The sequence below is a fragment of the Chamaea fasciata genome, unplaced genomic scaffold (genome assembly GCF_029207755.1).
Source record: "Chamaea fasciata isolate MVZ Bird 193981 ecotype frontalis unplaced genomic scaffold, bChaFas1.0.hap1 SCAF_21, whole genome shotgun sequence".
Lineage (NCBI taxonomy): Eukaryota > Metazoa > Chordata > Aves > Passeriformes > Sylviidae > Chamaea > Chamaea fasciata.
In genome coordinates this window covers 4693502-4705559 of record NW_027094106.1, presented here as the reverse complement: position 1 = coordinate 4705559, position 12058 = coordinate 4693502, and the positions used below count along the sequence as shown (strand labels likewise).

Below are 12058 nucleotides of genomic sequence, written 5' to 3'. Positions count from 1 at the left end.
TCTGATCCCTCTCTCCCTTGTTGTCTGACACTGCTGGCTTGCTCCCATGGACAGCCTAGCTCAGGAACACGTGGTCCCAGTCTAACACCCACGGCACCTGGCTGAAATCAAAGTATCATCAATGAAACCCGTGGATTTCTCTCCACATTTCTGTAAGCACTGTAAATCTGGCACCTAGGCCAGGGAAGGTGCTGAACACAGGTTTAATGTTGCCTCTTTCAGCGATGTCCAGCCAAGTTCAGATGGATAAAAGCAAAGCCTGTGGCTTTGGTTTGGAATCTGTCAGTTTTTATGCAGTAGGAGATTTCAGCATTAATTCAAGTCTGATGTTTAGTGCCCCAATATGTCATGAGCAGGGGTCTGCAGGGCTGGGATGCTCTGGGCTGTATGAATGCGGATTGCCTCATGGACTGCAGTCAGGCTGAAGGATGCACACGTCTGCCCCTGAATTTAAAGCTGGAACAGGGTGCTGAAGCTCTCCGCAAGGAAGCTGGACTGCCAGATGCCAGCACACCCTGCACTGACACCTGAAATCTCTGAACTGAGGGACATCAGCACATTAACACATCTCTGAGCACGAGACTGGCACGTGTGCTGCTCGTCTTGGATCCACTTGGATCATTGGGCAGAGCTGGAAGATTGGGGTGCTGCACTCAGGATCCCAAAGACAGCTCCTTTGTGAGGGGTTCCCAGTGCTGTGTCTGTCTGGCATTCCCAAAGCACTGGTGATTTACTTTCAGTACCACAAACACAAGTGTTCACACAACTCTGCTAAATATGAACTTTGCAGTCCCAGCTCTTCCACTTATCCTCATAGCTCTCCAATTTAGTTCTCACTCCTGTTAACCACCTTAACACGTCTTTTACTGTTCTGCACAAAGTCTGGAACTAATCTATCAAGAAAAACTAAATTATTTAGAAGAGAAGTTATTTTTCTGTTCTGATTCTTAATAAATGGATGCCTTAAGGAGATACCCATCCCTTCTCCCTTACACATCTTCTGTCATATTGTTTTGCATCACGAAGTTTTTCCATTTGTCTTCAATTACTACAAGTTACCAAAACACCATTAAGAACTGGAAGAACCATATGAAACAAAGGGAAAAGCACGAGAACAACTCATTAAAGCACCACTCTTTTAAGCCATGCTGTATTCTTGAATAACTGCCTTGGAATCAAATGGTGGCTATAGCAGGATTGTTAATGCATCAGTCTTGCTTTGAAGCCTTTACAATACCGTTGGCGTGATTTCCCTTCCTCAATACCAAGAGATATCTACATGAATAAATAAATTAATAAAAGTAGCATTGTAATTTACAAATTATTCACCATCCCAGTTAATTTATTTTGCCACTGCAAAAAGAAAATGTAAAAAAATCTTATTTTTAGCTTTGTTGCAATTAAAACAGTTTTGAAGCTAAATTATAACGAAATTATTTCTTTGCAGTTGCTTAAGGCATATGGCGTGGATTTTAGCTGGGCTATAAATTCTTTAACAGAATTAAGGACTTCGCGGTGGACCCAATACCAGTCTGTTTAACAAAGCTGCTTGGGTCAGGACACAGGTACCAGGAAAGAGCCTGGGAAGGGCACGCCTGCCTCACCAACTTGTTGGTTTAACCTCAAATTAAGCAGAGAGCTTTAGGAAGGACTCAAACGCCTCAACTTTACAATTCTGTTCCCTCCACTGTGAAACAGCTGCAACCTTGAACCCTTAAAACCTCCTCTTCCTTTCATGCCCAGATAAATCCTGATTTTCCCAGACAAACAACGCTGCCATCCCCTGAGGAATGTTCTCACAGGACAGCTTCTTGCTGCTTTTCCAATCTTTGATCTTCCTTCCCAGTAAAACAGCCCAGCCCAACATGTGCCTGCAGATATTGACAGCAGAGGCACAGCTCTGATTAAATCCTGTTTGCCACCCTGCCTTTGGATCAGCGGCTGTGCTGTCCCTGCTGGACCTCTCCTGGAGCCTTGGATAACCCACCTGCCTCCCTCCTCACCTCTCTCTGCATTTCAGAGATTTCAGAGCAGGTTTCCCAGCTCCTTCCTGCTCTCACCCAGCTCCCAACCCATCCATCCCAGCCCTGCTCCCTCCTCCTGCCTCTCCCGGGGTGTGATTCAGCTCAGTGGCTCGGTGAAAAACTGAGGAAGGAGAGGAAGAATGTATTTTCCATTGTGCTGGCAAACTGAACTGACTCATCCTGTGCATTTGCTGGGCTCAGCACCAGGGACGAGGTGGGGACCCAGAGCTGGGGCAAGGACACCCCACGGCATCAGTCCCACACCCGCACAGGTTGGCTACAGCACAAAACCAGTGCCAAGGAATGGAGGGCACGAGGAGGCTCAGAGGGCCAAATGTTACCAGAATTCTCTTTTGTTGATCAATCTTTACAGTATGAAAGTGGATTAACTTTGTTCGTGTCTATATTCTACACTTTGATGTAAGGACACATTGCAGTTTTCCTGGAGGCTTTGGTGCTTTTTGTGCTCAACTAAAACAAATCAAAGGACAGCCTGGTCCTGGAAATAAGGACTTTGCTCGTGGAAGGATAAAGGATACTGAACGCCAAGCTAATGCCAACATCCCAGCCCCTCTGACACTTTATTCAAAGCCTCACAGTGTTTTCTGGTGTCACAAACCAGTAACTCCAGCAAGACTGACCCCAGGGATGCCTGGATCCATAGACTGCTGTGAAAACAGGGTTGATTTGCAAAGTTTTACTGCAATTAGTGGGTGCTAGTCAAATTGTGTTGTACCTGAATTTTAAGGGGTATAAAAACCTTGTGTGAAGCCAGACATGGGGTGCCCCAGTTTGGCTGCACAATGAATAATTCTTTACCTCTGTAATTCTACACTTTGCATCCCAGCCTCTTTCCTCAAGTCAGCACAGGCCAGTCGTGAATTTTCTTAATGCCAAAAAGGCAAAACAAAGAGCTGACCTCCAAACAGGGGACACATCCTTCCCCCAGAACCGAAGGAACATCGTTCTGGTGAATAGATCAGCGAACCATTTGTCTGTCACCAAAGAGGGAGATGTCAGAGCTTGCCAGTTCTGATCCTCGAGGTTCTGTGAGAGCACAAGGATGGAGAACAACTCTGACCACGCCATGTTTGGTGTGGGAAGTGGGGCAGGGAGGGAGGGGAGGAAGCCAGGACACAGCAGCCTGGGCTACCCCACATCACCCCCAGCTTCCCAACAGCAGGAGCCACGTGCAAGGTGAGTGGGTGCTCTCATCTGCCCCTCTCCTCCAGTCTCTGAGCAGTGACCTGGAACCCACAGTCACTCCTCTCCGCCATGGATGATCCAAACTTCTGTTTAGGTCTTTAAAAAAAAAATAGGTCACAGGAATCCGTGCAAGAAGGAGCTCATTAACCACCTTTGTGCAAAATCCACCCGCACCTAAATACCAAGGTGCACCCTTTTCCTGGGGTTTTGTACTGAGCTCACCCTCTTGCTTCTTTTTTTCTGACAAAGCAAGACCAGATGCCAGATTGTACAGAGCCTCAGAGTAAATCTGTAATAAATAGAGGTGATTCTGTAATAAATACAGAGATAATTCTGTAATAAATACAGAGATTATTCTGTGTTTGGAGAAACAGGGACTCGGCAGAAAACCTCACCCAGCCCAGCCCTCCCATCCCCATTCCTTCCAGCACACTTCAAGCTCTCTTTTTTTTCTCTCCTGAGCATGAGAAGACACTCCTGACCCTGTGAGCTGCACCAGTGCTGCCTGTCGGAATCCTGAATAAACCGAATTTCCCACCACTGTTCCCGTTGCCCCCGAGCGCATGGCAGCAGCACAGCGTACAGACAGCCCACCAGCTGCCAACAGGGATTTCAGCACTTTGTCAGTTATGTAAAAACAAGAGGATTTGGGCTGATCCCCCCCAAAGTTACCCTGGTAGTCTCTGCTGTCTTGGTACAACTTGCCTGCAAGTTGGAGAGGAGGAGAGGAACCTGCAAGAGCTTCGGGTGCCTGTCGCCGCTTCTGGTGGGATGTGTAAGGTTTGGGACTTTGCCTGTTTATCCCCACAGCTGAGAGTTGTCCCAGGAAGGAAAAAGGGATGAAATAGGAGAGGTTCTGGCTGTATTTGAGAGTCTCTGCAGTTCTGTCCCTCCCCTGCAGCTCAGGGTCTCCTCTCAGGGATGCTTTTGGCCCTGCAGCAGCCACCCCACGTGCTCAGCAGGGAGAGCTCATCTGCCCGTGGGATTCTGGAGTATATTTAAATCACCTTCCTCAGGAAAGATGTTGTTTAAACTGCAATCAAGTCAGCCAAAAATAAATAAATAATCATTTACACACTTCTGTAAACAAAGAAATGAAAGCACTGTGGAGCTGCAGTTACCCCAAGAGCGGGTCACGACCTCTCCCTGCTTTGGTGAACAGAACGGAGATGCAGAGTGGACTTTAAAAGAGGATTAACTGCCCCAAAAAATTAACTTTTGGTAAATAGAGAGTTTTGGTGGGACTTCCATTGAAAAGCAGAGAGTCTCTGGGCCCAAACACGAGCCCTGGATTTTGATGTATGCTGTTGACTTCCCCAACACAGAGCAATTTGTAATAGCTTTGCCACGCTGTTGTTTTCAAAGCTCCTGCTACATCACAAGCATTTATTTCTGACCACAAAATTACATTTATTCAACAGAAAGCAGCTCAGGGTCTTTAAGAGGTTAACTTCTGGAGTGCTTGGCTGCTCTCCAGCCTCCCTACGAGCATCAGTGCTAACGCAAGGCACACAACAGCACCCAGGCTGGCCGTGATTAATAGAGTGCTGAACACGCTGCTTTCCACATACACACACTTTTCATTCCCTTGCTTCCATAGATCATGGACTTATCCTCAAAATATCTGACTGAAATTGAATTTGGCTTCTCTCTCAACCGTTCATTTCCTATGTTATGCAAGGTTATATCCTTTTCTGCATGAGCAGAACCAAACCAGCTGCAGCTTTTGAGAAGAAAATGTGTTTTCAATTATGAAGTTGGCCTGAATATTGAACCACAGTTCTACTGCTGCTCTAATTGAGCCATCATGGAGTGAACGTACAGGAAAGAAATTGTATTAATTAGGTTTGGAAATTTAACATAAGGAAATTAAAGGGGGTAAAATAGAAAAAGATGAGTATCAGCTCAGGAATAGTCCTTCAAAATGCAGAAGGAACGTAGGTCTGAAGTGGTTTAGGCACACACATTATTAGAGTACTCCTTCAAAGGCATGATTAGTAGTTCCAGCACATCAAACTGATTTTCAGCTTCTGTTGTCTGCATATGGAAAATTATTAAATTACTCAACTGACCAAATTAATAGTTTAAAGAGCAATTCAGCTGAGTGGGGAGCCAGAGTGGTCTCCTCAGAATGGCAATACCCTTAAAAGTACTTGCTCTGGGAGAAGAATATGAGAAATGGCTTTCACAGACATCAAGTCCAGCATGTTGTTTTGGAGTCTGTGCCTTAGAGGGTTCTCCAAATGAGGGATTACTGCATTACTGTTGGACAGTGCTCTTATGCCACATGAAAAGAATGCTAATGACCTCAGGAAATCCTTTCCCAGCCTTAAAATATCTGTCTGATGACTTCACAAATACAGATTCCAACATTAGACTTCCATACCACAGCTTCAGTTCTGTAAATTAACGTAGCCCAAGAACATCCCTTCTTTTTGATTCTCTTTTTTTTTTTTTCATTTTTCAGATTTCATGTACAAATATCCATCCACTGATGGATGGTAAACACAGTGACCTATCCAAAACACAGCTTATTCAGATGGCTGCTGGCAGGAGTGCCTTGCTAATTATATATAATAATAATTTCATCATTGCATGGTAAAGCTCTTTAACCTTTCCTGGTTCTGTCCTGTATTTAGCCCTGCATAGGGAGAGCAAGCCATTAATAAGTTGCATCCTCAAGTTAATGGCAATGAAAAGGAAAAGCAAGACAGAGATTTAAGATTAAAATGACAGGAATTTTACACTTCTGAAATTAATGACTTTTAACTGTCTTGCTCACAATAGCCTATTTACACCACCCAGACCTTAAATCTTCCAGGGAAGGCAGAAAAGTTACCCACAGATTTCAAAAGAACAATACCATCAGCTCTGAGGCAGACACAATATTCTGTTAAATTAGAAAACTGCCTTCAAATTTCCATTAAGATCCTATATAAGGAAAAAGTACTATAATAAAACTATTCTCCAGTGATGAATTAATAGGGGCTTATGCTGAACTAGGAATGCATTTGAAAATTTGTAGTATGCTAAATTCCATTTCATAGTGCTTTTACTTTAACTCTTACCATAAAAAATCCAGTTACTTAACACACTGAGATCCATACAAAAAAAAAGTTACTTCCAAGTACTAATGGAAACTGAATATTTGATAACTGGAACCGTTTTTATCTCAATGAATGAGATAAATAACTAAGGAATACAGAATGTTCTGCTTTGTCCGGTATTTATAAATTCATATGATATAAAGGGAAAATACTGGGGGGAAGTATCAACATTCCATGCTTAAACTGAAGAGAAAAATTGGCTAAAGCGACCTGTGGGTTTGTTTAAAAAAGCCAACTGGCCCCAGGTCTACCAGCAGCTCCCATAAATCGTGCTTGGGAGGGGACAGAAATACCTGAGCTTAACTTCCCCTCTCTCCAAGTCACACCAGGCTCACCCAGGCACAGTTCAAGGACAGTTTAAGTCAACCTGAGCTGACACATTTGTGCTGCTCCTGCCCCTGGCTTTGCTCTCCTGGCCTCTCCCTTGCACTGAGCTGCTGCTCTGAACCCACCCTGGTGGGAAACCAAGCCAGCAAAAAGAGGGGAAAAAACCCCCAGTTTTGTGCTGACCGTGGGATCACACCAGAGAGAGTGCTAAGGAAGGGGTGGGGGGCAGGAACACGCCAATATCCATGTAAAGCTGCTTAAATACCTGCGCTTATGAGGGAGCTGCCTCCATCCTCTGATGTGCTGGCACTCCCTAGAGCTCAGAGTCCTGTGGACAGCTCAGCCCACATGGGAATGGTAAAAGCCCACTTCCCTTCTGATGTGGAATCGAATTTATTATTCCATGCCAAAAGCACCTAATTCTGTTTAAGGGTTTGAGCAAAGGATGGGGCAGCAGCAGCAGCAGCAGTGAGGGGTGGAGACAGGAGCTGGAGGCAAAAATACGGTGGAGACTCTCCCACAGGGAAATGGCGAAGGTGCATCAGGCAAGAACCTTTTTCCTCACTTGTGAGTGAGCAGCTGGTGCCCCAAAGTTCCATATTCCCAGCCACAATGCCTATGGAGGCTGCTCCTACAGCATTCCCTACTCCTGCTCCAGGACACTCCAGCAGAAAGGGCCCTCAAAAGCATTTACTCCCATCACTTCCCCATTTACCTCTGTTTTAGTTACTCACTGCTGTTGATCTTTCTTAAAACCCCCAAGTCATGGAATCACTGAAAGGTTTGTGTTGGATGGGTGTAAAGCCCATCCTGCTCCAGCTCCCTTGCCATGTGCACCTTCCACTAGAGCAGGTTACTCAGAGCCCCATCCAGCCTGGCCTGGAACACTTCCAGGGACAAATCTGGGGCTGAAGACTGATGTCCGTGTGGTAAAATCAGGGAACCTCTTTGCCCTATTCCTCCTCCCTGCTCACATCCCACCCCACAGGTACTGTGGGACCAAAAGGTCCCTCTGTCAGCTCCTCCCAGGACATTAAATATCACCTGGCAGGTAATAAACTATTGCAAGACAATCAATCCCAGGGGTTTGCTGAGGTGAGTGTCTGCTCCCAGCAGTGTTGTCCCCTGAGCCTCTCAGGGGACAGGAATCGAGGCATCTCCTGTGGATTTGAAATGGAGAGAAGCCTATTTGCTTAACAAAACTTGTTTCTGAGATACCCAGAGCAGTCATCTCCTGATGTTTTAGAAAGTCAGCCTTAACAACAACCAGAAACCAGATCTATATCCTGAACAATCAAATATAACTCAACAGAACAGGCTCATATCCTCGGTATTTTGATTTGTCTCCAAAACAAGATACAGTAATTACATCTATAATCAAATACCATAATTCACAGTTTAATGTGGTGCATTTATGTAGTCAATCATGATTAGTTCAGGTTTTTTAGGTTTCTGAAACCTTGTCTCGATGAGGGAGACTGGAATCACCAGCTCAGAGATTCAGCAGCACAATCTTTTAATGTATTTGCGCTTCATTTACGTAACGGGATTACAACAACAAATTTTACTCTGGTGAGGTTGAATTTATACCAAAATAAACTTCACTTTTATATCAGTGAAGCAGAACTACAGGAGAGGAGTGTGTGTGAGCCATACCAAGGTACCAGGGAGCTGTCTCCACCAGGGAAGATCTGATGGGAGAATCTCCTTCACTGTAGCCAAATTCAAAATTGATGTTTCTTACTTGATCCTCAGACATTCCCTTCATTAAAGAACAGTGCTGAAAGCACACATGCACTTTTCACTCAGTGCATTGCAAGCTTGAAACTGAAGTGAAAAGGTTCCAAGAGCACTGCAATGCACTCGGAGCAATTTTAAAGTGTAAATTTCCATTGGCAAACGGACTCACGCAAGTCATTCTTTGTTCTCACAAATGTCTGTTGGATATATCAAGGACAAAGTTATCCTGGTTATTTATTTATTTCTAGCAATACTCGGGAAATCAGGTTGTAAAACAAAAAGTACCATGCTGCTTTTAAATGAGGGATTATTGCCTAGTTGGCAATAAGATTTAGCAGGATGTAGAAGCGATCAGGAATGCAAGGCTCACTCAGGGGAGTGGTGCACTTAAATCCCTGTCCTGCAAACACACTCCTGAACTGCCCTGTGCTGATGGAACTGCCACAATCTAAAGTCAGGGAACAACTCAGGGATTGAGGAGGTGCTGGAGCACAGCTCTGGAGGGGCAGAGCTCTGTAATGTGTCCCAGTGTGAGCTCAAGCCTCCATCCAGCACCCCACGCAGGCACGGAGCTTTACAAGGACAAATGTAATTTCCACCTTCCCTCCCTGACGCTTTCGGAGCAGAACCATGGCTCCCATCTGGCCACAGCAAAAATGGAAAACTCTCTAATTGGCCCAGCTGCCTCTGCCTATAGAAACTCTTCAGAATAACAACAGTTGGCTTTTAAACTCGTGAGCACTCTGCTGGTGTGTTCTCGGTGAGTGCTGTGAAGAGAAACCCAAGTCGGAGCCAGCAGCAGGGCTGTAGCCTTCCAACAAACACCTGCCAACCCAGGGCTTTCCATCAGCCCTCTGGAATACAAGGTTTTACAGCTGAAAAGCTTTGCAGGGAGAACAACTTGCAGTATCCTCATGTTTTATGAGTGCATGTAGTAGTTTCACATTCGCCAATTTCTGTTTCTCAAAATTAGTGTGGTGGTCTGAGTGTCTCCTAGAATTATTTACTCTTTTTCCTGCTGTGAGATAGGATTAGGAGAAAAGCCAAGCAGGCTCAAACTTAAAAGACAGGTTTCTTTAACAAACACTAAAGGAAAAGAATGCGAATCAAAATCCTATCTAGGAGACACTCAGACTACTACACTAATTTTGAGAAACAGAAATTGGCAAATGTGAAACCACTGCAGTGCACTACACTGCGTTCATTAGGAGCTCAGCCTGTAGGGTCAGTGAGGCCCAACGAGCTGGATGTGCCACCTGGGTCCCTGCCAGAGTGACAGCACGCTCAGGATGCTCAGAGAGGCTCAGGGAGGCTCAGAGCAAGGAGATGTGACCAGTTTAGATTGACCAGCACAAACCCAGCGTATCACAGAATCACAGAATGACCTGGGTTGGAAGGGACCTTTAGGATCATCTTGTTCCACCCCACTGCCATGGGCAGGGACACTTTCCTCTATCTCAGGTTCCTCCATGCCCCATCCAACCTGGTTTTAAACCCTTCCAGGGATGAGGCAGCCACAGCTTGTCTGGACAACCTGTGCCACAGCCCCACCACCCTCACAGGAAAGAATTTTTTCCCAATATCCAATCTAAACCTATTCTCTGTCAGTTTGAAGCCAATCCCCCTTGTCCTGTCATGCTGTGCTCTTGGAAAAGCTCCCTCTCCATCTTCAGGCTCCTGACACTCCCTGCACACACAGAATGCAAAGGGCTGAGCCTTGAGGGCTCTGTGCCCCCCTGCCAGCACACCAGGCTCATGTGAAGCAGCACTGAAAACATCATCAGAACCAGAAGAAGCTCTTACCTCTCCCTGGAAACTCTTCAGCAATGGAGCTACCTGTTTGCGCAGGTCCTGGAAGACAGAAGCAGGATATCCCATCAGACAAACCGCAAAGGACAAGTCATCATCGTGTTTTTCCTGATGTTATTTTCAGTTCTCAAGTGGCGCTTAAATTCTGATCGCATTTTGTGGCAGCTTCGATTAAAATAGAATTATACCTGGAGTTCACTTTGAGCAGGTCTGAATTTCCAGTTTGACATACACCTGTGTGTGCTGCAAATGGTATTAATTATCCAAACTGTGGTGGTGCTGGGTAAGCACTGAATGCCTTCAGTCTCCTAATTCAGCTGAAACATTAATGAGATTAGCAGTAAATGCCTCTATCTACCTCCACAGCAGCTACACCTCTGAACTTATGCCAAGGAAATTCCCACAAATGGAAGCCAGGCTTAAAGGAAGATGATTCTGGACCATCATTTCAGCTCGAAGTGTTGCCATTTTGTAAAATCTCTGTTTTATTTATTATTTTCCCAAGTGCTCTGGCTTTAGTCATCAGAGAACTGGAGCTCATTGAAGATGACAAGTATTATTTGTTGGTTTCTGCAGAACTCAAAATTCCTTCTTCCAAATTACAACGCGCACAGTGCTACAAAATTCATTCAAATACTGCCCACGGAATCACTCTAAAGGTTTACAGCATATTTTTACTTAGCAACTGAGATAATTCAGGACAAAAAAGGTATATTTATCATACATAAATTTTTCTATGGCTTCACTTTTAAGCTGGTTTGGGTCTAATTCTTATTATGTGTGTGCCTGAAGAATAAAATCCAGTAACTTTGCAGAGGACACTGCTAGTCACGCACAGCCAAGTTGCTGCATTCCTGCTTTTGCCTCCGACGAGGCACAAGCAGCCACTTCAGAGTGCACTTACACCTGGGAATAAATCTGGAAGAGGATGAAACCAATAACCTGATGCTGCATCTCTTGGGAGGGCAGCACTGATGCTGCTGCAGGGAAAGGGTGGCTTCCCCATCCTTGGAGATTTCCAAGGCTCAGCTGAGCAGAACTAGTGCTAAGTGAGTGCTAAAGACCCATTTTTAAGGCCAGGTGAGATGTGGTCAGACTCTGGACAGCCCCTCCGATGCTGAGTCCTTTGGAATACTGCCCACAGCTGGAACAGTCACCAGCTGCTTCAGTAACCATGAAATCTTCCTGCCGGCACACAGGCCACAGTCCCTGAGCCACCTGAACCTCCTGCAGGGGGTCACAAAGGCACATTGGAAGCATTTTCTCTATATAGAAAAGGGTCTGTTGAGGCCTCAAGCTTTTCAGAGAAGGAGGTGACCTTAAAAAGTTGGGAAATTCTCTTTTCCAACACATTTACTTTTACATCTACAGTCATGCAACATATTGGATGTTAAACCACTCACCAAAACACTCTCAGCCCTGGGTTTAATCTGATTTTCCTGAAGGAAAAGTAGGCTTTTGAGAGAAGTGATTTTTGTCATTTAAATGACAAGTCATGCAGAGAGTTGGAGTATCAGGAGTTCTCCCACTCCCTGAGAAATGGCTTAGGGGGCCCAAGGCAAATGAAGCTATCAAAGACAAATGATCACTCAAATTTCACTTCTGACATGGTTATTGCACTAAAATACCGCTTAATCCCCATCAAGTCAAGGATAATATTGCAGCTTTCTGAGCTCCCTCTTCGGACTGAACCGAAGTGTGCTTCTGTTCTTAGGCCAAGCCAAGTCACCCAAGTGGCTCCTGATATATCCTGCTGCCTGTTTTGGGACACAAAAAGGTTGGACACTGTCCTTTTGGATCACAAGCATCTATAAATTACACTTCTAGCAAAGCAAACTGGCAGGT

At 45.1% G+C, this 12058-nt stretch overlaps 1 protein-coding gene across 6 annotated transcripts in view; it reads right to left on the bottom strand.

Moving 5' to 3' along the window:
- The window catches only part of CUX1 (cut like homeobox 1), a 268820-nt gene that overhangs the window by 155314 nt on the left and 101448 nt on the right, over window positions 1–12058 (bottom strand). For all 6 annotated transcript variants that reach the window (XM_066202184.1, XM_066202180.1, XM_066202181.1 and 3 more), the window contains exon 3: window positions 10208–10255. In XM_066202184.1, the coding sequence (XP_066058281.1) occupies window positions 10208–10255 (48 nt within the window). The remainder of the gene's footprint in view (window positions 1–10207; window positions 10256–12058) is intronic.